The sequence below is a fragment of the Ursus americanus genome, chromosome 33, assembly GCF_024610735.1.
Source record: "Ursus americanus isolate L20-20 chromosome 33, mUrsAme1.1.p, whole genome shotgun sequence".
Lineage (NCBI taxonomy): Eukaryota > Metazoa > Chordata > Mammalia > Carnivora > Ursidae > Ursus > Ursus americanus.
The window spans coordinates 420530-448097 of NC_142159.1; the positions used below are offsets into that span (position 1 = coordinate 420530).

The following is a 27568-nucleotide window of genomic DNA, read 5'->3' on the forward strand; positions in this document are numbered from 1 at the left end:
CCTGTTTGTAAATGGAGATTCAAATGATCCCTACATTATAAGGTTTGTAATTAGATTACAAGACACAAAAAACATAAAAGAGTAGAGCAGTACTTAGTATACGGTGATAACGAATGACAGTGATAACAAACGACAGCTATTACTATTGTGTCTATTTTTTAAAACTGTTTTTCTATCTCTGTCCATAACTCACAAATTTGCCACCTGTTGTATTTTCCTCCTATCCTACTCTATCCTCCAGAACTTGCTACTTTCTGATGTGCTCACCTGATAATCAAGCCAATATGAGAGCCAATGTAGCTCTCCTGTAAGTAAAATAAATGAACAGAATCTATGATGACTATTTTGGTTGTCTGAGAGACTTATGCTAGACACAATCCCTGAAGTGTTAGGGTGAAAATTAACAGATAAGTGTACTTAGAATGATCCAAATACTGCTACCTTATAATCACATACAACTTTACATTTTTAATAGCTTTATTCTGTATAAAACTTTGTTTTTGTTTTTAAACTTTGTTTTTGAGTAATGAGAACTTGTACTGATTCCTAAGCTATATAAAGGCTAACAAAACCACGAAAGACAAAAACAATTTTTAACACACCACTTCATTTGGAAGACCTCTTTCTCAAAATTTCATAAACTTAATAACAATATACAATATACTTGTTTTTCTTTCAAGTTTTCCACTTTAGTTTGCTGGGAGAAATTAACTAGGTGTCTTGGATTTCTAAACAGAGACCTTTTTTCAAACTAAATCAACTCACCTGTAGAGACTGAAGGAAGAGTACCCAGACTTCACATGGCAGTTCACTTTCAGACACTGAAAGCAGTAATTCAAAACAACTCCTATAATGTAAAATAATGAAGTCAGTATGTAACTGTGGTTATAAGCATAATCAAATACAGTATGACAATGATACTGAATACACATTTTACATTTGTTTAGACTATTTAAAATTTGTTTCTTACTCTTTAAAATTTTCTTCAACATAGTTATATTGGCTTTTCAACTTTAAAAAAGAGAAAAAAGAAAAACCAGGAGGCTTTATAATTACACTGTGGCTTTAAAACATTTGGTTATGATACATTCCTTTTAGAAACCATATCCCAAGCAGTTTTATTTAGTTTATTAGGGTTATAGGAGGGTACCCAAACAGGAACCTTTCTGATTCCACAAGACAAAAACAGGAGCTCATGCTATTGTCAATTCAGCTGATAAAAAGATAAATATATGTAACGGGTCATCTATGTAGGTTCTTGTCACTTGCAGAGGAACAGACTGGCAAGGCCATTTCTTTACCTCTAACATATCAAGACCACCCCGACTAGAAGTTATCCTCCCAAACAATCTGTAAGGTAAACCAATCTAAAAACTGAGTAGCTGTTGTACCTTTTCAATTTGCAGATGAAAATTACATTAAAGGTATAATTTTATCTGCTACCAGGCAGCCAAATATTAAAACAGCAGCTAAATTATCATGGACTCAGGGTGGTAATCTTCTATATACCCTGATATTTTCTCCTAGTAAAATTATTCTTAGCTCAAATAATATAATTCAACTGCAGAATTTCATAGTGTTTCCCCTCAGAGTGATCCTCAAAGACCACTACAGTTTTCAGATACTCTTGTTACTTACATTGATCTATACCTAAGGACAGAAAGAAAATAGATAATTCTTGGATACTAAGCCTGAGTAAGAAGAAACTCTGGAGGCAATCAGAGATTATGTTCATTATGTTGTTTGGCTGGAGCTTCACTTGTACTTAATCTCCTGGGAACCAGAGTATGAAGACTCAGGGCAAAAGAAGTTTCATTCAAAGGTATGACTTTAATGGTGTTCTGAATAACGTGATGTCATAGTAAAGAGAAGTCAGGCAAACATTACAACCTAAGGTATTCAATTTTAACAGTGACTTAAGTACTTAAACTTACAGTACTAATCTGCCAAGCACTAAGAGGACATCTTCACATTCAGTAGTTAAATATGGGCGTGCACTGGCAAAGCTTTGGATGGCAAGTCGATATACCTCCAGAAGATACACCATATGTTCTGAGGCATTCTTGTTGCTTGCATATTGCAATAAGGTCTAAAAAAATAAAATTAAAGTATTAATTAAACTGTAAAAACAATTAAACAGACTGTCTTTGTTCTCAAATGCACAGTCGGTCCCTCCCCTTTTTTCTAATAAATGCATACACCTTTTATTTGCCTTTTTAGGCTCTGGTTTGTTTAGAGGATTCTATTTTCATCACTTAATGAATTGATTCTGCTGAGTTAAAGAAAGGCCAGAACTGCTCTTCTGACATGAGAATAAATCTAAGAGTAAAACCATAAAATGTGTATAGCTGTTCTCACTAGAGGTCTGGGGTTTTGATCTCTGAAATTCAATAATGAGTTTCATCAATACATTAAATTGAGCCCCAACCATGTGCCAAGCACTGGGTATCCAAGAATAAGACTATGATCCTTGTATTCTACAAAAAGAGACTTATTCCTGAATATGACCCTTAGCTCTGTAACTCCATAAAATCCATTTTTTCCCCTGCATACACAGAACTGATTAGGTTTGATTTACACTAACCAATATATGAAACAATGATGTTATATGTGTATTTTTAACTAAGTTTCTTTTTAAAAATTAACATATGGGCCAAATGCCAATTTTATAATAGGGGATTATATTATTATTTTATAATAGCTTTATAACAGGGGATAGTCATATTACTACCCAGAGTACCCCATTATCCATATTGTGGTTATCTAAGACAGTATCTGGTGAGTATGGAATCTAGAACAAAGGAAAATGGAATACAATCAAGCCTGATAAAACTACATGTGTCCAACACAAAGAATTTGTTCAAATGATGGTGGAAAGCTGGCTTATGTTCTCTCTAGACAATGCTAGAAAACCACTACTAAATTCTTGTTTGGGGATTCTGTAGGTTCCACAGAGTTGTACTCTCTTCTATTAATATATATCTTCCTTATAACAAGTGATTAGGTTTTGCTTATGGTCAACTGATATATCTAGTTAGGTTACCACTTGAATTATGCACAGGCAGGATGCAACTTTTTCCTCTAGAACACACATTCTGACTGGGCTAGTCCTAACTCTAATTGGGACTCCTTCTATAGGAAAGTCTTATTTTCAGAGGGTACCTTTATCTTGAGTGAATTACATGTGATTTGAATTCATTACCAACCCCCCACCCCGGGGATAATTTCTTCAAAAGGTCCTAACTTCTTGTCTTTAATTTTTCTGCCTGAAGAACTATAAATAGCTGTGGCAGCATTACAGGATTCCACTGCATTTTCTGCAGCTTTAGTTTCCAAACTAACAGTTCCTGTATCAGTTCTGATAATTAAGAATAGTCTTGACTACTTAAAAAAAAAAAAAGAACCTTAAAGGAAATACATGATCAACAATTACACCACATACAGTAAAAACTCTTAGCTAACACACTGGATTATCTGGTCTTTGCATACCTGAATGATCAAGCCATTTATTTTGTATATCAATTCAATTAAGTATCTTACTGCCGTACCACACCAGAGATGTGAACTCCTTCTATATTTTCAGAAGAGCATTATGTCCTCATTTAATCAAACCCCAAATTATAATAAAAAAAACTTAGTAAGAGAGGATCATTAAACTCACCCTGTAACAATCCTTTTTGCAGCTAAATGAGTACAGAGAAGGAATACAGAATATGTGCTTATCTGTTATATAAATAAGAGTTTGCACAATCTCTCTTAAGAAATTTATTAAAATGTTTGTTAGAAACAAAGTCTGTTTCAGGTCAGCAAATTACTTATTGTCTCCACTGGTTAATCTAAAACCAGAGAACTTCACAAATTTATACTTAATACCAGATTTTATACTCCCTGACGTCAGATATTATGCGTTATCAATCTTTACAAGCCTAACAATTCTCCATCCAAATCCACCACCACAGAACATTCTCAAGTCTCACTAAATGTTTGCTGATCCATTCACCATTTTATTCACTGGATGAATATTTACAGAGAGTCTACTCTAACCTACACTGCTACCTGCTGGGGAAAAAGACATGGGGGGTCTATTTTCATGGAGCTTTCAGAATGAGTCAACACAGTCTGACAGTTGAAACCACACATGAAAATTTATCAACTGCTGCCTGAAGTATACAAAGAGAAGGGCACAGTGCATACAGATGAGGTGGGTCTTTCCAGCTACTTTCCCACTCAGAATGCTCCTGATATCAATCTAGTATCTTCTGACACAGACATTCCATTAAGACTTCTACAAGTTACACAATTTCAAAGGTTCAATACCACAGGGGTATTTATGTTTACAGCTTGCCCTATACTGATTTATATATTTTTATATTCCTGAATATTTTCACCTTCATGTGTTAGTCCAATTTAATAGGTCTCCTTTAACATATCCATTATGACATACTCTGAGCACTTGAAGAATCACTGGAACAATCTTCCACACTATCGCCTTTTTTAAAAAATTCAAGATTAAGTTAAATGAATTACAGCCATCCAAATAACATTCCACCAGAAGCAGTAAAGAAAAATAGAGGTCTTATTCCTCCTCAGAAATTTAAATTTTAGACACCAACAAAACTGAAAAGAGAAAGGGAAGATAAATAATAAATATGACTCTGGGGCACTTGGATGGCTCAGTTGGTTAAGCATCTGCCTTTGGCTCGGGTCATGATCTCAGGGTCCCAGGATTGAGCCTCGCATCAGGCTCCCTGTTCAGCAGGGAGTCTGCTTCTCCCTCTCCCTCTGCCCCTCCCCCCTGCTTCTACTCTCTCTCTCTCTCAAATAAATAATCTAAAAAAATAAATAAATATGACTCCCTCAAGTTCATTAGGATTCTACAAGAGACTAAATTAATGGCTCCTCTCTTTGTTTCAGTTAACTCATTTATTCCAGAAAGGCCTACTCTGTGGCAATACTATGCTGAGTACTCGCCCTTTTAGATCAAGGTATACTGAGAGGTCAAATACGTTTATGTCTCTACAGATACCATCTTCATTAATTTTAAACATTTTTACTGGGGTGCTCTCATTCATATTCCAGGCAGATTACCTCAAGTCTTTGTTATATACCTCAACTGCCTATTAGACATTTCCATCTGAATGTCCTTAATTCTCAAACTCAACATGTGCAAAACAAACATCTTCCCCAGCAAATACGCTCTTCCTCCTATGTTCCATCTGCCTCTTTTTTCAGGAGCGAGAGCTAAATAAAAAATATATATATCTTTGACATCACTGCCCCAAAGTTTGTTGATTTAACCTCAGAAATACCTTTGTTTCCTACCCCTATACTGTATTTCTGTAGTCAGTGACCGTGACCAGGCCCCCAACATAGTTTACTATGGACTCACCTGGACTTCTACAATGGTTTACTTCTCTAGGCTGAATACCCTCCAGTTCTGTATATGTGTGTGTGTGTTTTAAAGATTTTATTTATTTATTTGAGAGAGTGAGTGAGCTAGAGAGCACGAGCAGCAGAAGGAGGAGCAGAGAGAGGAGAAGCAGACTCCCTGCTGAGCAGGGAGCCCAACATAAGGCTTGTGGGCTCAGTCCCAGGACTCCAGGATCATGACCTGAGCCAAAGGCAGAGCTCAACCAACTGAGCCACCCAGGCACCCCTCTGTATATGTGTTATAATCACAACATATTTGTACATTGAAAAAAAAAAAAGTAATGCACAGGAAAAAACCTAGAAGGAACTCAACTAAAATGCTAATATAGTTAGCACTGGAATAGTAATAGCGTATGAACAATTTTGTGTTGTCTTTATATTTTTCTAAACTTCCCAAATTTTAATGAACATTACTAGGTTTACGATTAGGAGGAAAAAATATCTCCCCTCATCCGAATTCTTTTTTTTTTTTTTAAGATTTTATTTATTTATTTGAGAGACAGAGTGAGTACAAGTGGGGGAGCAGCAGAGGGAGAGGGAAAAGCAGACTCCCCACTGAGCAGGGAGCCCAATGCAGGGCTCCGATCCCAGGAATCTGGGATGATGACTTGAGCCAAAGGCAGATGCTTAACCGACTAGTCACTCAGGTGCCCCTCCCCTTGTCCAAATTCTATCTATATTCCTCACTACATGGTTTCAAAGTGATGGGCGGCATGCTATTTTCCAAAACCATCAAAGAGGGAGCATTTCTTTTTTCTTAAGTTTATATATTTATTCACAGTAACCTTTATACCCAACATGCTCAAACTCACGACCCTAAGATCAAGAGTCACATGCTCTTCCAACTGAGCCAGCCAGGAGCCCCAAAGAGGGAGCATTTTACAGAACGGTCATATTTTATGTTGAGATGTATCGCAATTTAAAACTCAAATGGTGGGGTGCCTAGGTGGCTCAATCAGTTAAGCGAAGTATCCAACTCTTGATTTCAGCTCAGGTTGTGATCTCAAGGTCTTGGGATTGAGCCCTGGGTAGGGCTCCACACTTAGCAGGGAGTCTGTCTGAGATTCTCTCCCTCTCCCTCTGCTCCTCCCCCTGCTCTCACACGTGTGTGCATGCTCTCTCTCAAATAAATAAATCTTTTAAAAACTGCCATTAAAAAATAATAAGTAAAACTCAAATGGTTCAAGACTAATATTCCCAATTGAATACGCATAGTATTTTTGAGCACACAGTATAAGCTAGGCATTCTCCTAGGAGCTTTACATGCTACTAACACAATTTACAATAACCCCGTGAACTAGGTGATTTATCACCAGCCCATTTTAAAAATGAGGAAACAAAGGGGACCCTGGTTGGCTCAGTTGGTAGAACATGCAAGTCTTGATCTAGGGGTTGTAAGTTCAAGCCCCATGGTGGGTGCAGACATTACTTAAAATAAAATCTTTTCTTTTTTTTAAAAGAAAAAACAAAGACACAGAGAGCTTAAGTTATTTGCAAAGTCACCCAGAATAAGTAACTGCTGGATTCAGGATTTAAATTTGAATTCAGGGTCATGTGGCTCCAGAACCCACATTTCATCGCTTTACTTCAGGTCTTCACAGCATGCACAATTCTACAACTATTTCAAGTGCGCTTTTAAATTCTGCTTTTTTCCCCTATGCATTATCTTTAATATTTTGCAGCAAGTAGTACCATTAAAGTGACTGCTTCTGGGAAGGTTTTGCGGCAATGGTGCTGACTGACACCCCACATACCAGTGGTTCACAAAGAAATGAAAAAAGGTATCTGGTATTTATCGTTAAAGCTACATGTCCTACGGCAAAAGGAAATTATGTAACTTTCAATAATAGAAGAAGATTTGCATTATTTCAAATTTTGCACATAAAGTGAGAAATCTTATTGATTTTAATTTCTCCACACATCAAAATTACCAGAATTAAATGAATTTGAGTAAAATGTGACTGCACCATGACAAACAGGCTTCCAGCAAGACTAAGTTCGTTTTCTGAAGTATGGGTCAAGTTTGAAAAAGCAAAAGTAAGAGGAACAGGAGGACTCCAAATAGACAGCAACGTTGAACAAAGTCAGTAATGACTAAAACAAATGGGGTCATATGGTGACAAGACTTAACATCACTTGGTGAGTAAACACTGGAGGTTTCCCATGAAGAGACTAAGCTGGGTGTGAAATGAAATGGAAGGGGAGGAATAAGGCTGGCTGCTCACACAAAGGTGGGTAAAGTCAACTAAAACCTTTAAGTCTTTCACATATGTTACTATTGGGCCCCACCTCACCCTTTTCATACTGGTTATAGTTGGTTTTTCAAACCCAGAAATATGACTTATTACTCTATCATATCTACCTAATTCATCCATCCTGATTAAATTTCACTGGATTCAGTCCATCATTCCTGCCTACCAAGATTATTTTTAGAGACTAATTCTGCCATAAGATTTAACTATACTTTCTTGCATCATTTCATTTTGAATTCTAATAGAATACCTTTTATTGTTTTTGTCATAAAACTAGTATCACTTACTGTTTAAAAAATAGAAAGATGGAGAAGTAGAAATAAAAATATCAAGAATCCATACTACCACCCAGGTAACAGACCACTGTTAACAGGTAATATTAAGTTTGAGAGGTTTTTATAATGCCTAAATAGAAGCATTTTAGTGGAATTATACTACACACTGTTTTGTAAAATTTTCTCCCACATCAGTATGTTATAGCTGCACAGCCTTGGGTGTGTACCACAATTACCGAATTCTCTGTTTCTGGACATTATGGCTTTAACTTTGCATTATTATAATGTTGAAAGCACTGCTTTAACTTCTTCCATGTATCCATGACAATTTTCTCAGGATAATATCCTATAAATGGAATTGCTGGGTCAAAGGATGCATTATTTTTAATGCTTCACATAGTGCCAAATTCTGCTCCACAAAATTTGTTCCAATTTACATTTCTATTATTAGTGTTAAGACAGTGACAGATTGGAAGCTGTTAAAATTACTGTATATTACAATCTAAATACAACTTTTGAGTGTTAACCGGATAGGGCAAATACAATTACTGTGTTTACTCAATTTACAATCCTTTCATTACTGGTGAAGTTGAATACAATTTTCATGTATTTTTTTTTAAAGAGATCATCTTAAAAATTACCATAGCATCTCTAAGGTATCTTCATCTGAGTTATCAATAACAGTAAAGAAGAGAGCTTGGATGAGGATAGCTCCAACAGATAACTTTAATCTTCCAAAAAAATCAGAGAAGGAAACACTCTCTAAATCATTCTATGAGACCAACATTATTCTGATACCAAAGCTAAACAAAGACTACAAGAAAACTATGTATCAATATCCCTTATAAGCACTGATTTTTTAAAAAATCAACAAAATACTAGTAAACTAATATCAATGGCATGTTAAAATGGATTAGGTACCATGACCAAGTGGGATTTATTCCTGGAATGCAAGGATGGTTCAGCATATGACAATCAATGCAATAACTGCATTAACAGAATAAAGGGAAAAACTCTTACAAGATCACTTCAACTAACGCAGAAAGGACATTTGAAAAATTCAATTTTTCAAGATAAAAAACAGTCAACAAACAAGGAATAGAAGAAAACTATCTCAATGTAATATAGATCCACAGATGAAAAACCCACAGCTAACACTATACTCAATGGTGAGACTGTAAGCCTTTCCTTGAACATCAGGAAAAAAGGGACACGCGAGTGACTCAGTTGGTTAAGCATCTGCCTTCAGCTCAGGTCATGATCCCAGGGTCCTGGGATTGAGTCCCACACTGGGCTCCTTGCTCAGTGGGAAGCCTGGTTCTCCCTCCCCCTGCCACTCCCCCTGCTTGTATTCTCTCTCTCTGGCAAATAAATAAATAAAATCTTTAAAAAACAAAATGCCCACTTTCACCACTTCTATTCAACACAGTACTGGAAGTTCCAGTGAGAGCAATTAGGCAAGAAAAAGAAATAAAAGGCACCCAAATTTGAGAGAAAGTAGAAGTACCACTGTTTGTAAATAACGTGATATGCTGTATATGTAGAAAATGATAAAGATTCCACATTAAAAATAAACAATGAGAATAAACAAATTCAGCAAACTTGCAGGATACAAAATTAACACACAAAAATCAGCTGATTTTTATACACTAACAATGAATAATCTGAAAAGGAAGTTCACTATTCCATTTATAGTAACATCAAAAATATAGTTAGGAATAAACTTAACCAAAGAGACTTGCACAATGAAAACTACAAAACTTTGCTGAAAGAAATGAAAGAAGACACAAATAAGTGGAAAGATATGACACGGAAATGTCCACAGACTGAAAGACTTACTATTGTTAAGATTCCAATGCTACCCAAAGCAATCTACAGATTCAATGCAATCCCTGTCAAAATCTCAATTACTGTTTTTTGCAGAAACAGAAAAATCCATCCTGGGGTGCCTGGGTGGCTCGGTTGTAAAGCATCTGCCTTTGGCTCAGGGAGTGATCCCAGGGTCCTGGAATCAAGCCCCGCCTCGGGCTCCCTGCTCTGCTGGGAGCCTGCTTCTTCCTCTCCCATTCCCCCTGCTTGTGTTCCCTCTCTCGCTGGCTCTCCCTCCGTCAAATGAATAAACAAAATCTTAAAAAAAGAGAGAGAGAAAAATCCATCCTAACAGTGTTATGGAATCTCAAGGGACCCTGAATTGCCAAAACAATCTTGAAAAGAAGAACAAAGTTATAGATCTCACTATTTCCTGATTTCAAAATTTACTACAATGCCACAGTAATCGAAGCAGTGTATACTGGCATGAAGACAGACATAAAAACCAATGGAATACAGAACCCAGAAATAAACCCTTACATGTATAATCAATGAGTTTTCACAAGGGTGCCAAGACCATTCAATGAGAGAAAGGGTAATCTTCTCCATAAACAGTGCTAAGAAAATTAGGTATCCATATGCAAAAGAATTAATTAGACTCTTACCCTATACCATACACAAAAATTAACTCAATACAGATCTAAGAGCTAAAAAATCTTAGAGGAAAACATAGGGGAAAAGCTTCATAACATTGGATTTGACAATGATTTCTTGAGTAAGATACAAAAAGCATGGGTGACAAAAGTAAGAACAAATCAAAACTTAAAACTTTTATACACCAAAGGACACTATCAACATGCTAAAAAGGCAACCCAAAAACAGGAGAAAATATTTGCACACCATGTATTTGTTAAGGGATTGAGATCCAGAATATATAAAGAAGAACTGAATTGAACAATAAAAAACAACCCAACTAAAAGTGGGGAAAGGATCTGAATAGGCATTTCTCCAAAGATGATACACAAATAGCTAAAAAGCACATAAAAACATGCTTAACATCACTAACTAAGAAATGCAAATGCACGCCTGGGTGGCTCAGTCAGTTGAGTGCCTCATGATTTCAGCTCAGGTCATGATCTCACGGGTCATGAGATTGAGCCCTGCACTGGGCTTCACACTCAGCGGGGCAGTCAGCCTGAGATTCTCCTCCCTCTCTCTCTGCCCCTCCCCTCCTCATGCATGCCCGGTGAGCTCTCTAAAATAAATAAATAAACCTTTTCTTATATTTTTAAAAGAAGAAATACAAATCAGGGACACCTGGCCAGCTGAGTTGGTTAAGCGTCCCAACTCTTGGTTTCGGCCCAGGTCATAATCTCAGGGTTGTGAGATCGAGCCGTGTATCAGGCTCCATGCTCAGTGCTGAGTCTCCTTGAGATGCTCTTTCTCCCTCTCCCTCTGCCCTTCCCCTACACTTGTGCTCTCTCTCTTTGAATGAATGAATGAATGAATGAATGAATAAATAAATAAATAAATAAATAAATAAATAAAATCTTTTAAAAAATGCAAATCAAAATCACAATGAGATAACCACTTGGCACTTGATAATAGCCAACCCATTAGGATGGCTATTATCAAAAACCAAAACAAACCAAAACCAAAAAATAACAAGCACTGGCAAGGAAATGGGGAATGTGGAACGCCTGTGTGTTGCCGGTGGGAATTTAAAATGGTGCAGCCATTGTGGAAAATGTCATGGTGGTTCCTCCAAAAACTAAACTATCACCATATGATCCAGTATCCACTTCTGGATATACACCCAAAACAATAAAAGCAGGGACCTGATGAGGTATTTGTACCCATGTTCACAGCAACACTATTTACAAAAGAAAAAAGGTGGAAGCAACCCAAGAATCCATCAATGTATGAATGAACAAACAAATTGTAGTATGAACACACAATGGAATATTACTCAGCCTTAAAAATGAAAGGAAACTTGGGGCACCTAGGTGGCTCAGTTGGTTAAGTGTCTGACTCTTGGTTTCGGCTCAGGTTATGATCTCAGAGTTGTGAGACTGAACCCCACGTCAGGCTCTGTGCTAAGTGCAGAATCTGCTTGCGTTTCTCTCTCCCTCTGCTTTTGCCCCTACCCTCACTCTCTCTAAAATAAATAAATAAATCTTTTTTAAAAAAGGAAATTTGAGGGACACCAGGGTGGCTCAGTTGCTTAAACGTCTGCCTTCAGCTCAGGTCATGATCCCAGGGTCCTGGGATCGAGTCCCACACTGGTCTCCTTGCTCAGCAGGGAACCTGCTTCTCCTTCTGCCTTCTCTGCCTGCTGCTCCCCCTGCTTGTGCTCGCTCTCTCTCTGATAAATAAATAAAATCTTTTAAAAAAAAAAGAAGGAAATTTGACACATGCTACAACATAAATGAATCTTGAAGACATTATGCTAAGTAAAATTAGCAAATCATAAAGAGACAAAAATGTAGGTTTCCACTCATATGTGGTAGCATAGTCAAATTCTTAGAGACAGAAGTTATGGTTGTCAGAGGCTGGGGAGAGGGAGGAATGGGGAATTAGTGTCTAATGGGTTCAGAGTTTTGGTTTGGGAAGATGAAAATGTTCTGGATATGAATGGTGGTGATGGTTTCATATCAGTGGAATATACTTAACACCAGTGAATGTATACTAAAAAATGCTTAAAATTGTAAATTTTATATTATGCATAATTCACTACAATTTAAAAAAACACCCCAAAAAAGAGTCAACTTTATGTCTTGAGATTTTCGATTAGCAACTCAAGAAACATTAAGTGGGTGAGCATGCAACAGGAAGATGAGGAGAAGAGGATAAATTCAAATATCCCCCATTTCTGCTTTAGTGAGTCATTATTACTAAAAGGATTGATCTAGAATACTTCCTAAGTTTGGAGATTTTAAAATTCAAGTTTTCCCACACTAGGGAAAAGTATTACAATTCAGACGTAGCTGTGTAATATAGTGAAATAATACGCCCTGCGGCTGTGCATTCAAACCTCTTACTCTCATCATTTGCCAGCTAACCTCTCTGGGTCTTGATTATTTTAAAATCAGTCACTTGAAACTGGGTATTCATTTTGCCCTGGACATTGTACAATATAGCTTTTAATAAAAGATTATAGTTAAAAAAAAAAAGACCTAACAAAATTTATCGTCTTAACCACTTTTAAAAGTACAGTTCTATGGCATTAAGTATATTTATGTTGTTGTGCCACCATTACCAACATCCATCCACAGAATTCTTTTCAACTTGCAAAACTGAAACTGAACCCATTAAACAGTAACTCCCTATTACGCCCTCCCTTCAGTCCCCTGGAAACCACCATTCTACTTCCTGTCTCTATGTGCAATATTGCTTTCATATTATATTTTCTGTCTGAAAAACAACACAAGAATATGATAATGGCATCAGGGTAGACAAATAGATCAATGAACAGAACAGAGTCCAGAAACACACCTACATACATATGGCTAATTGATTTTCAACAAGGTGCAAAGGCAATTTCTTAATTCAATGAGAATGCAGTCTTTCCAACAAAAGATATGGAACATTTATATATTCATTTTAAAAACACAAAAAACTTCCACCCACCCCACATACAATATACAAAAATTAGCTCCAAATGGATCATAGATCTAAATGTAAAACCTCAAACAAATTTCTGGAAGAGAACATAGAAGAAATTCTTTGTAGTCTTGAGACAGGCAGATTTCTTACATATAAAGTGAAAACCATAATTCATAGAAGAAAAAGCTGATAGACTGAACTTTATCAAAATTAAGAACTTGTGTTCTTCAAGAGATACTGTTAAGACAATAAAAAGAAAAGCCAAGGCCTAGGAGGATATTTTTGCAAAGAACATATTCGATTCCATTGTTTCTGCTGACCCTATCAACTCTGTCGTTATTGAAGGGATCGACTTAATAGAAATTAATCATGGCTTGGCTGCTCGTGTGCCCACCTAGTTATGTAGGACTTTTCTTTCCTGTCTCACCCAGTATTTCCTAGTAGTTCTTAATGGTATCTCACACGAGTTCACCAACAGTTCTGTCCAGAATGTGTGACACCCACATCAGTTCATCCTTGTAATCTGCTCCCTATAATAAGCAGATAGACAGGACCTCAGGCTTTCCCCATTGGCCACATCACCACAGTGGAATCTGTGTCATGGCCAAGAGTGTTCCCTCCAGACAGTCCCAAGTGAACCAGAGTCAGAATGTGTATAACTTACAAGTGATACAAATCACCATCCCCATTCTGCCCACTCTTTGCCATCTAAGCCTCAGCATTAAAAAAAAAAAAAAAAAAAACCCAAAAACAAAAACCACACACACACACAAGACCTAATGAAGGGTTTATATCCAGAAACAGATCCACACACACCTCTCTCAAACCTCAACAATAAGAAAACAATCCATTTTTTTTAATGGGCAGAAGATTTGAAAAGATATTTCACCAAAAAAGATATAAGGATGGCAAATAGGCACGTGAAAAAGTACTCAACATAATAAGTCATTAGTGAGGCACCTGGGTGGCTCAGTCAGTTAAGCATCCAACTCGATTTCAGCTCCAGTCATGATCTCAAAGTTGTGAGATCAAGCCGTGTCAGGCTCCACACTCAGTGGGGAGTCTGCTGAAGATTCTCTCTCCCATTCCCTCTCCCTTTGCCCCTCTCCCCACTCACCCACGCACGTGAGGGGTATCTTTCTCTCTCTCTCAAAAATAAATCTTACAAAAAAAAAAAAAAAAAGGAGCACCTGGGTGGTTAGTTAACCATCTCCCCTCTCCTCCTGCCCCGCACCCGCCCTGTGCTCGCTCTCTCGCTCTCAACTGAATAAATCTTTAAATAAAATAAAAATAAGTCATTAGGGAAATGTAAATTAACACTTATAAAGAGCTACCATTAATTTTAGAATGGCTAAAATGAAAACAGTGGCCACGCCAAGTGTTGATCAGGAGGTGGAAAACTAAAATTCTCATACATTGTTTGTTGGTGGGAATGTAAAATGATACAACTACTCTGAAAAACCTGTCGTGTGACCCAGCCATTCCACCTAGGTATTTACCCAAGAGAAAGCATTTGCCCGCACAAAGACTTATACACAAATGTTCACAGCAACTTTATAATAGCCAAAACTTAGAAATAAGCCAAATGTCTATCAACAGGTGAATGAGCAAATCATGACCGAACCATACAATGAATACCCAAAAATAAAATGTATTAACTAGTAATATACACTTGAATGAATTTCAAAATAATTACACTACATGAAAGAAGCCAAAGACACTGCAGAGTTTTATTCATATAAAATTCTTAAAAATGCAATCTAATCTATAGAGACAGAAAGCAGATCAACAGCTGAGTGACGGTGGAAAAACGGTAGAGAAAGAGGAAATGAAATGGAGTAAGAAGGAACTTCTAGGGGTGATGGATATATTCATTATCTTGATTATGGTGATGATTTCATGGGTGTTTGGATATGCCAAAGCTTATCAAATTGCACATTTTAACTAGGAGCAGTTTATTGTATGTCAATTATACTTCAACAAAGCAGTTTTTAAAGACATATGGGCCACAGGGCGCCTGGCTGGCTCACCTTCCAGCCCCACATTGGTCAGAGAGATTACTTAAAAATAAAATCTTTGGTTTTTTTTTTCTCTTTTTAAGCAGGCTCCACACCCAACATGGGGCATGAATGCACGACCCTAAAATTAAGACCTAAACTGTTCAGAGTGGGACACTTAATTGACTGAGCCAACCAGGTGCACCAAAAATAAAACTAATAAAAAGAAGGCGCATGGGCCCAAAATACACAAAATCATAAAAGGAATTTAAATAAATTTTTGTTTCAATTGTCAGATTTATAATTTTTACTGCAAAAAATACAAAACTTCAGTGCATAAAGGTAATATAAAAAACGAAAAGATAAACTGGAGAGAAGGTAATTCTAAGGTATATGACCAGCAAAAGCTTCATGTCTAACATACATAATTTCATAAAAACGGTAAAGAAAAAAGTTGGGGTGGTGAAAAAAAAAAAAGAAAAAAGAAAAAGAAAAAGTCAGAGAGCCTGGGTAGGCTCAGTTAGTTAAGTGGCCAACTCTTGATTTCGGCTCAGGTCATGATCTCAGGGTGAGACTGAGCCCCACGCACAGAGTCTGCTTGTCCCTACCCCTCCCCGCACTCATGTGTGTTCTCTTTCTCTCACTCTCAAATAAATAAATAAAATCTTAAAAAGAAAAAAATGGTAAAGAAAAAGACAAATAAGGGGCACCTGGTTGGCTCAGTCAGTAGAGCATGCAAATCTTGATCTTGGGGTTCTGACTTCAAGCCCCATGTTGGTGTAGAGATTACTTAAAAATAAAATCTAAGATTAGATAAAATAAAATGGCAAATAACCCAACTAAAAAATAAGAAAAAGCAATTCACAGAAGAGGAAATACGAATAGCAATAAGTATAGCTAAACAGGTAACTCCTTACAAGTAAACAGGAAAAAAAAATTAAAACTACAACGAGATACCACAGTCCACCCACGCGAATGGCTAAGATTTAACTAACTACACCGAATATTGGCAAGAATGTGGGGCAATGCTAACTTTCATACACTGATAACTGGCATAAACAACAGACAACCTGGAGAATAACTTGGCAGTATTTATTATAGTTGAAGGCAGGCGTATATATGAACCCAGCAACTCCACTTTAAGTACATACCCTAAAGAAATTCTCGTACCCATGTATCAAGATGTATTGGAAAAGTGTCCACCCCAAGAGTTAGTGTAAATAAATGCCTCTAAATCCATTAATAAAAGAATGGACAAATGAATTATAATATATTTACAAATTAAGACACTACACACCACTGAACAACGAATGTGCCAAAGCTACACATACCAATGTAAATAAATCTTAGAAACATTGTGACTTTATTTTTCCATTATGTTGAATTTTAAAAGCTTCTAAAGAATATAGTACAGCATTTAAGTAAAGCTGAAAAACACATAAAATAATACTACAGACTGTATTAAAATGCACAAATGCTAAGAGATGCAGGAGAATAATTAAATACCAAAATCAGGGTGGTGGTGGGAGATAAAAGAATCTGTGAAAGGGTACACAGGTAGCTCCAATCATTTAATTTTTTTAAAGATTTTATTCATTTATTTGACAGACAGAGAGACAGCGAGAGACGGAACACAAGCAGGGGGAGTGGGAGAGGGAGAAGCAGGCTTCCTGCTGAGCAGGGAGCCCAATGCAGGGCCCGGGATCATGACCTGAGCCAAAGGCAGACGCTTAACGACTGAGCCACACAGGCGCCCCTAATCATTTAATTTCTTAGGTCATGTTCATTTTATAAATTCTTTACTGCTTTGTATGTTGGAGATATGACTTTTAACATATGCTTCAAAGTTCTGAGCAAAACTGATTTTCAACCTAGATTCTTACACCCAGCCTAACACAAACAAGAGCAGAGATCTCAGAAAGCTACCAGAGGGTATTCTTTCAGACCCAAACTAAGGGAGTAAAAGGAGAAAAAGACACAAGAGCTAGGAAACAGAGAGGAGGGAGAGAAGCAAAGACAAGTACTGAAACGACAGTTGATAAAATGAAAATTAATTTAAAAGGGTAACAGGTGGGGCACCTGGCTGTCTCAGTCGGTGGAGAATACAACTCTTGATCTTGGGGTTGTAAGTTTGAGCCCCACGCTGGGTGCAGAAATTACTTAAAATAAAATATTTTTTAAAATAAAATAATGGGGCGCCGGGGTGGCTCAGTCGTTAAGCGTCTGCCTTTGGCTCAGGTCATGATCCCAGAGTTCTGGGATCGAGCCCCGCATAGGGCTCCCTGCTCAGCAGGAAGCCTGCTTCTCCCTCTCCCACTCCCCCTGCTGGTGTTCCCTCTCTCACTGTGTCTCTCTCTGTCCAATAAATAAATAAAAATCTTAAAATAAATAAATAATAAAAATAAAAGGGTAACAGGTTAAGTACAAACCATATAAAAACGCAAGAAACAAAGTTAATGTCTTATTAACTCATGCAACACATAACACTTTAGTAATTTTTTCAAAACTTTTTCTATGCATCACTGCTTAATATCTTGGATATCCTTTCATACTGATACATATAGCACTACCTTATTATCTGTTTAAATTTAATTTAAAAAATACTGAAATACAACAAAAAAGTAAAATTCACCTACAATCCCACCATTTTAAAATTTTGTATGCAATAAATGGAATATTACTCAGCTATCAGAAAGAACGAGTTCTCAACATTTGCTACAACATGGACAGCACTGGAGGAGATAATGCTAAGTGAAATAAGTCAAGCAGAGAAAGACAACTATCATATGATTTCTCTCATCTATGGAACATAAGAACTAGGATGATCAGTAGGGGAAGAAAGGGATAAAGAAAGGGGGGGGTAATCAGAAGGGGGAATGAAACATGAGAGACTATGGACTATGAGAAACAAACTGAGGACTTCAGAGAGGAGGGGGGTGGGGGAATGGGATAGACCGGTGATGGGTAGTAAGGAGGGCACGTATTGCATGGTGCACTGGGTGTTATACACAACTAATGAATCATCGAGCCTTACATCGGAAACCGGGGATGTACTGTATGGTGACTAACATAATATAATAAAAAATCATTAAAAAAAAAAAAATTTTGTATGCAATAAAGCACCCTTGTATTCCACTCCCAACTCCCCACCTCCAAATAACCCGTATAAATAATTTGGTACAAATGCCTTAGGTACATATATAAAAGATCTCTCGCATTCCTACTCTCCCTTAAATCAGGAAGGTCTTCCCTTCTTAACCATATACTTGCTTCAATTTTTTAGTGTGGCAACCAAGACCAATGAAACTATTGAAAAGTGGCATGGAAAACCATTTCTTTATGATTTGTACCAATTGGAAAAGAACAGTAATGTTTATTCAAACCCATTTATATTAGACCTCAAAATTATTATGCAGTAATTAAGCATGGAGGACAAACTAATTGGAAGGTGGATAAATACATATGATCATCAAACACTGACTATGGCTCTACTGTATCAATAAGCAAACATAACATAAAAATTATTTAATGTTTATCTTCTCCACTAGACAATAAACTAGGAGGGTAAGAACCACATCTGTTTTCTCATCACTGTAGACCAGAACCCAGCATACTGAGTAGTACATAGCAGGTATTCTGTAATTACTTGCTTTTGATGCTTCGTGCTATTATTAAGAGATTTGCTAACTTATTTCTGAAGTTTGATTGAAACAGTTTTTCAGATACATATCTTTGATGAGAGTATACAACTGTATACTAAAGCAAATTCAGGGGTGCCTGGGTGGCTCAGTGTAGGTGAAGTGTCTGCTTTTGGCTCAGGTCATGATCCTGGGGTCCTGGGAGTGAGCCCCGGTTCAGGTTCCCTGCTCAGCAGTGAGTCTGCTTCTCTTTCTCCCTCTGCCCCTCCCCCATTTGTATATTTTCTCTCTCTCTCTCAAATAAATTCTAAAAATAAATACATACATACATACATACAAAAAAAAAAAAAAACAACAAATTCAACTAAGTAGATTTGGTTCCAGATTCTCACTGCTTCATTCAAATCCTATAAAGGAGAGCAGCATAATGTTGACCAAACTGCACCTCTGGGAATTTTTTAAAGGAAATGGTTAGATCCTATTTTTTAGATGGGTGTTCACATCAGATTAATAATACACTAGTCATGAATTTTGTTTGGTGGTAAATAAATATATCAATGTTCATAATTTTATTGATATTATTGCCTACTCTGATCCTCAGCCTATATCCTAGACTGAGAAGGAGTTCCCCCCTTAAAAGTTTTAAGCTGGAAAGGGAGTGAATTAGATAACTTCTATAAAATTCTTCCCTCAAACATACGATTTCGAAAACATGGTCCCTTTTTACCCAGGGACTCAAATCCAATGGGTTGCAAATTAAAATCACTTTTGATATGTATGGATTTCAATAAAGTGAAATACATAATTTAAATGCCAAACAGTAAACTAAGTTAAAACCAATAATCAAATTAATCAAAAAACTGTATATAGAATGCTCTGTTAGTTACAACAGGTCAAACTCATTATATCCACTATATATGGATCCCAAAGGGCATCCATACTGTTTTAACATAAAAAAAATTTACTGTATATTACACTTGCAGTCTACAAAGCTCATCACAGGCTCTCTGAATCTAAAACCATATTGCAAATGCTCTATAAACATCTAGGAAACTTTTTTCTTTCAATGAGCTGTACATTGACAGGAAAATGGTGGAAAGCTGCCCTACGTGAAATACTTCTTTAAAACATTATTCAGGATGGAAAGGAAATAAATTGACACACTGGGTACCTATCTGCTACTAAAAGCTATGCTAACGGCAGTGTTATCCCACTTGATATTCACAACCACCTATCGAGAAGCTTTCTATTACCCCCAATTTTATAGAGAAGAAAAAGATCCAAGGCAAGGTTTAAGGTCACAAGAATGTTAGAATAAGGATTTAGAGTGAAATCCCTAACTTCAAATACACTTTCTATTGGATATGCTATCCATTTCATAAGACAATAAAACATAAGACTGACCAAATTTGATGTATCCACATTTACTGTTAGAATTTTATGGGAGGGGCGCCTGGGTGGCACAGCGGTTAAGCATCTGCCTTCGGCTCAGGGTGTGATCCCAGCGTTATGGGATCGAGCCCCACATCAGGCTCCTCTGCTATGACCTGTTTCTTCCTCTCCCACTCCCCCTGCTTGTGTTCCCTCTCTTGCTGGCTGTCTCTATCTCTGTTGAATAAATTAAATCTTAAAAAAAAAAAAAAAAAAGAATTTTATGGGAAAATTTGTTCTAGATTTCACATTTTCATTTACCAAGTCCCTTAAACACTGAAATAAAGATTTCACTCGGAAGGAAAAAGCCAAATAAGGATAATAAACATAATCAATGTAAACAAATAACTTCAGTTCAAATTAGTAGAGTGGTTTCCACTGGGGTGGGCATTTACACTAGAGGGGTAAGTAATAACCCATCGGGGGCAGAAATTTAGTATTAACACTTTAAATGATTTTCAAAAATTTCATCACTTTTTTTTTAAGCTTTTATTTATTTGGGGGGGGTGAGGGGAGAGGGAGAAACAGACTCCCCGCTGAGCAGGGAGCCTGATGCAGAGCTCAATACCAGGACCCTGAGATCATGACCTGAGCCAAAGGCACATGCTTAACCGCTTAACCGACTGAGCCACCCAGGCGCCCCAAAAATTTCATCACTTTTATATTTTTCTGTGATTGCTTATAACAAGTACTATATAAATAAAACATTTATTATTCATTTATTTTAATAAGGACACACAAATGTTTGGAGACGACTTAGAAAATAATCGTTAGCAAATGTTTTTCAACAGAATTACATAATTTTGAAGGAGAATCAAACCCTAAACATTATCTCATTTAAGCAGCAATTTGAAGCCCCCAAAACAAAGTGATTTGGCCCAAGGCCATACGTCCATTCAGTGGCACCTTATTTGAAAACATATAAAAATAACAATATAAGAAAAAGCCATTAGCTTTCCATTAAAGCACTAGGGTCTTTCCAGTTATTCAGCTATGACTTAGTCTTCCTAGAGTCTAGTAGCATTGTTATATAAAACATTAATAGATGTTTGTCGGAAATGAGTACATGCATATTTCTCACAGCAATGATCAATCACTAATTTGTATAATATATTCCAATGGCTTCAGGTTAGGCTGCAACTAACTTTGCTTCTTGAGAACCTCAGAGCAGCATGATCACACCTGATGATTCAACAATCAAATTTTAATGACTTTCAACTAATAACATTTTAAAATACAGGTATGTAAAAAAAAGTAAAGACAAACCTCAAAGGAAAAAAATTCAAATATCTAATGCATGTGAAAAGCATAGACATGCTGTTAAAATGAAAATTAGTGAAATGGTATGAGAGCAATTATTAGCCACTATCAGACTGGCCAATATTAAAAAGTTTAATAGCACTAGGGTTTAGCAAGGATATAGTCAAACAAGGACTCCCAAACACTACAGATAGAAGTACATATTCAACTTTCTGTAGGCCAGAATCCAGCAAAATTTAAAATAAACATTCTCTTTAATACAGTAATTTCAATTCCAAGAATTTATGCCATAGGTATTAATAACACTGCTTAATGTTTAAGGATGTTCACAGAAACCTTATTTATGATAACAATAAAGAACACCACAATGGTTTAATTATGGTACATATGTAACATATGTTGATATAGAAAATTGTTCTAAATATATTAAATTAAAGTCTAAACTGCAGATTTGAGTTTTTAAGAATACACAGGAGATTTAACTCTTCTGGGGAGTGACTGGAGGGACTGAGAGCAGAAGAGGGCTTTTACTTTTTCCTTAAGCCTTCCTGTACCATTATATATTCTGAGCACTGCTTTTATAGTTAAAAAATTTTTTCAGTTAAGAGTGTTGGGGGGGGAGGGCGCCTGGGTGGCTCAGTTGTTAAGCGTCTGCCTTTGGCTCAGGGCGTGATCCCAGAGTCCTGGGATCGAGCCCCACATCAGGCTCCTCCGCTATGAGCCTGCTTCTTCCTCTCCCACTCCCCCTGCTTGTGTTCCCTCTCTTACTGGCTGTCTCTCTCTCTGTCAAATAAATAAATAAAATCTTAGGGGCGCCTTGGTGGCTCAGTCAGTCAAGTTGCTGCCTTAGGCTCCAGTCATGATTCTAGGGTCCGGCTCAGCAGGGAGCCTGCTTTTACCTCTGCCCCTCCCCCCACTTGTGCTCTCTCTGTCTCAACAAATAAATAAAAATCTTTTAAAAATTAATTAATTTAAAAATTAATTTGCTACCTGCAGAATTTAAAATCAAGGCAGTTTTCAACAGTAATTGTTATTTTTTTAAATAGTAAACGTGTGTCTTCCACAAGAAAGATATCTATAACATATTAAGTTTTAATATATAAGCTTGACACTATTCTCTAAAAATATGTACATATATAGAAATATTCTGTAAGTATACATTCCCAAACTGTTAATCTAAGAAAACTATTAACCTAGAAAAACACAGTACTGAAGTATAAGGGTGTACATGACAGTTTTCATCCTTTACTCTCTTTTCTTTTACATTGTTCTAATTTTTTACAATGAGAATGTATTCATGAATTGCTTGGACAATTAAAAATTCCAATCTTTAAGCAATCTTGAGAAAGAAAAGCAAAGCTGGAGATACCGTAATTCCAGACTTCAAGATATACTACAAAGCTGTAGTAATCAAAACAGTATGACACTGGCACAAATACAGACATATAGAACAACAGAACAGGGGAAGAAAAAAAAAGAGCCGAGAAATAAAGCCACGCTTATGGGATTAATTAATCTATGCTGACGGGGGCAGGATATACAATAGGGAAAAGACAGTCTCTTCAATAAATGGTGCTGGGAAAATTGGACATCTGTGAAAGAATGAAAATGGATCACTCTCTAACACCGTACATAAAAATAAAATGGTTTAAGGACCTAAATGTGAGGCCTGGAACCATAAAAACCCTAGAAAAGAAAACAGGTATTAATTTCTTTAACATCAGCCCTACCAACATTTTTCTAGATGTATCTTCTAAGGCAAGAGAAACCAAAGCAAAAATCAACTCCTGGGACTACATTCTTTTGCACCACAAAGGAAATAATCAACAAAACTAAAAGGCAACCTACTGAATGGCAGAAGATATTTGCAAATGATGTATCTGCTAAGGGGTTAATATCCCAAATATATAAAAAACTTATACAAGTGAACACCAAAAAAAAAAAAAAAAAAAAATCCAATTAAAAAAAGGGCAGAGGACCTGAGCAGACATTTCTCCGAAGAAAACATACAGATGATCAACAGACACATGAAAAATTGCTCAACAGCTCTAATTATCAGGGGAATGCAAATCAAAGCCACAAGGAGATATCACCTTACACCCATCAGAATGCGTAGAATTAAAAAGGTAAGAAATGACAAGTGTTAGCGAGGATGTGGGAAAAAAGGAATCCTTGTCCATGTGGTAATGTAAACCGGTATAGCCAATTTTTTCCCACACTGTGGAAAACAGTTTGGAGGCTCCTCAAAAAGTAAAAATAGGAGGGGAAAAGAAGTAAAAATAGAAGTACATATGACCCAATAATTCCACTTCTGGGTATTTACTCAAGGAGAACAAAAACACTAACTCAAAAAGATAAATACACCTCTACACTTACTACAGCATTATTTACGATAACCAAGATATGGAAGCAACTTAAGAGCCAATCAACAGACAAACGCATATACATACATACAATGGAATATTACACAGCCATAAAAAAGAATAAGCTCTTGCTATCTGCGACAACATGGCTGGACCTAGAGGGTACCGTGCTAGCTGAAATAGGGCAGACTGAGAAAGACAAATAACAGAGGATTTCATTCTCATGCAGATTCTAAAAAACAAATGAATGAACAAAAAGGAGAATAAGACCTATAAATACAGAGAACAGATGGTTGCCAGAGGGAAGGGGAGGGTAAGACGATGGAAAAGGTGGGGTGAATGGGAGATACAGGTTTTCTGTTATAGAACGGATAAGTCATGGGAATAAAAGGCACAGCATAGGGAATATACTCAATGACACTGTAATAAAGTTGTATGGTGACAGATGGTAGCTACACTTGTGGTGAGCACAGCATAACGTATAGAGAAGCTGAATCACTACCTTGTACACCTGAAACTAATGTAACACTGTCAACCATATTCAAAATTTTTAAAATTTTAATACTTACATATACATACTGTCAACATATTTTTCCAAAAATCAGACTAACACACCAAGCTATTAACAGTAAGATTACATGATAGTTTCCCTTCTGCATTTATACATCTTGTCTTGAGCTTTCAGAATGAGTACATATAAGAGTCAAAAAAATTTAAAAATGTAGATATTTAGGTTTTTTAAAAGACTTTAGAATTTATTTGAGAGAGGAAGAGAGCGAGCACGCACAGGAGCAGGGGGGAGAAGCAGAGGGGAGGGAGAAGCAGACTCCATGCTGAGCAGGGAGCCTGATGTGGGGCTTGATCCCAGGATCTCTAGATCATGACCTGAGCCGAAGGCAGATGCTTAACCAACTGAGCCACCTAGCGGCCCCCATATTTAGTTTTATTACTTTAAGACACCTTATGTATTTTAAGCATATGTATTTAAAAAGCAAATTAATGAAAATGAAAGCACAATTAAAAATATGCCTATTTTATATAGCCACGTGTCATAAAAATGCAATTTCCAAACTAGGCCATTCATTCTATCATATCTGGTAATAATTCCTACATGTGTCCATATTAATAAAGCATTATTGTGCTAGCTAATGTGAACACTCAGGCTATTTCCTTGAGAGTAAAATACTATGTAATCAAATGTGAGCACAATAACCTAATAGATCCCACAAGCAAGGCATTAAAAAACATATTATTAAAGAATTCAGACATAGCACAAAAAGGAGAGAAATAGACAAATACATTCATAGTTCCCTAGCTAGCTATGTCGCAGAAATACAGGTAGAACTAAATGAATAACCTTGAATTCAAGATGTATCTGAAATAGAATTCAATCTCAATTTCCAAAAAATTACAGTACCTTGAAATATTTTTCATATGGGGCAGTAAGTATAATTCAAAACCTACAAAAACTCTGAAGGGAAATTTTTTTCATAAAAGGCTCACTGTCCTGTTTTAGGCTAAAACCAGGGAATCAAAATTCAGTGGTAGGCAGACATAAAGCAATCCACTCTTCCCCAGTGATTTACTTTGCTATAATGAAAGAAAAACATGTGATTTGGGGGGTGGTATCAGGTTTAGAACATGGCAAAATGTTAAATGTTCTGCACCTGGTAAGTTTGGTAAATGCTGCACAAAACTTAATGCTCTCTAGGAGACTCACAATGCATCTTAACGTATATAAGATGACACATTAAAAAACACTTATCCCAACATTATCCCAACTTATACGAACATAGAATCCTTAGTTCAAGAAGTACTTACTAATACATAGAACTCATGAAACAAACACAGCTTAGGAAATGCTGATATAGGAAAAAGAGCATGGACTTAGGAGTCTGAAGACTCTGCCATAGCTTAGTAACTCTGTGACCCTGGGAAAGTTACTTAATTTCCCCAAGCCTCAGTTTTCTATTTGTAAAATGAAAATAACACCATCCACCTGAGCGCCTGGCATATAAAAGATGATTGAGAAGTAAATAAATAGTCCCTCTAATTTTCCATATAATGGTTTATACGTCGGCTTTAGTGAGCAATGAGAAGTTTGAGGAATCTATTTTTTTATACCATCTTGCTCAATCCCTTATCTATGTTCAAGTTTTCCAGGTTGATGTCAATCATATTCAAAATAGATGTTTCAATCTGGCTAAGCAAATCCAGGTTAAAAAAAAGAAAGTCTTTAAATATTTGTGGAACATAGACAACCATGGGAAATTCTTAAAAAACATAAATAAAATTGATTTCTACTCTTTAGTAATCAAGATACAAAGAATAAGACAGGGTCCCTCCTGGGAAGCAACATAAACTGGCTAACCAAAAAATGTCCCTATTTCTTAATAATTAAGACAGGTAAGGCCTGTTACTTTCAAGAAGTCTAGTCAGGGATTTAAGGAAGGGAGGACATAAAAGATCAACAAATCTTGACTGAATACCCATTAAGTGCCAGGGACAATTCTAGGCACTGGGTAAACAAAACAGTTGACACCCTCATTATGCTTACATCCAGATGCAGACAGAGAAACAGACATAATTGTCACAGACATCAGATTGCAGTTGGTGATTTAAAGAAACAGAAAGCTGTGTTAAGGAGTTGGAAGATGAGGAAGCACTGTTTTCAGTAAGATAGTCAAGAAAGTCCCCTGGGAGGTGATAGGTGTCTAGAACTAAGTGAAAACAAAGCACACTTTAGTTTACCAATGCCTTTGCAGGCTTGAAATAAATGGTGCTTTCTATTAGATTTTTTATCAACATTGTTCAGAAAAGCGTGATCTTCAGAATTCACTACTATAAGAGAGACTGGGTGATACCACGTAAATGATAGCCTCCAGGGGTCCCACTGCTTCACAAGTCACATTTATAATTATGTTTTGGTCATATGCAGTGCAATGCTAGCTTCTGCCATTATAACTACCTGTCATCTAGTCTCTATTTAGACATCTCCCAAGAGAAGGCAGCACAAAAAGAAAAGATAAAGTATTAAAAATACTTTAAAATAAAGAGTTCAAGAGCTCAAGAGTTTTCATGGCCACCAACCTCAAGGAGTTCAGAAGACTGATCCTGTCCATCGCAACATCTTCAAACTGTTGTCTTATTAGGCTGCTAACTCTTCCTCAATACTCTAATGCCTCCAATCTTCTCCCTCCAACAACACTACTCCTCATTTCACACACGTAACTGTGTACATCATTGTATGAATGTAGGCTAAGTTGACAAGATATGTTTCCAAGAAATGAGCAAAGTGTCCTCTCCTGTTCCATCACAGTAATTTCTTATGATAAAGTTGCTTTTTAACATACCAAATTTTACATCAAGTGTTCCTTTTGAAGTACTCACCTCGAGTATACCATGAAGTTCTACAGGATAATGCATTCAACAAATTAGTCTTGTGTGCCAGGCATTGTATTAATTGCTAGGTACCAAGTATACAAAAAAGACTAAACAAGATGCCTG

General features: G+C 36.6%; 1 protein-coding gene across 1 annotated transcript in view; it reads right to left on the reverse strand.

The window, feature by feature from the left end:
* Positions 1–27568, reverse strand: part of RLF (RLF zinc finger) — an 85223-nt gene that overhangs the window by 52582 nt on the left and 5073 nt on the right. The window contains exons 2-3 of the mRNA XM_045771893.2: positions 1935–2089; positions 766–847 (exon numbers count right to left, since the gene is read on the reverse strand). Of these exons, the coding sequence (XP_045627849.2) occupies positions 766–847; positions 1935–2089 (237 nt within the window). The remainder of the gene's footprint in view (positions 1–765; positions 848–1934; positions 2090–27568) is intronic.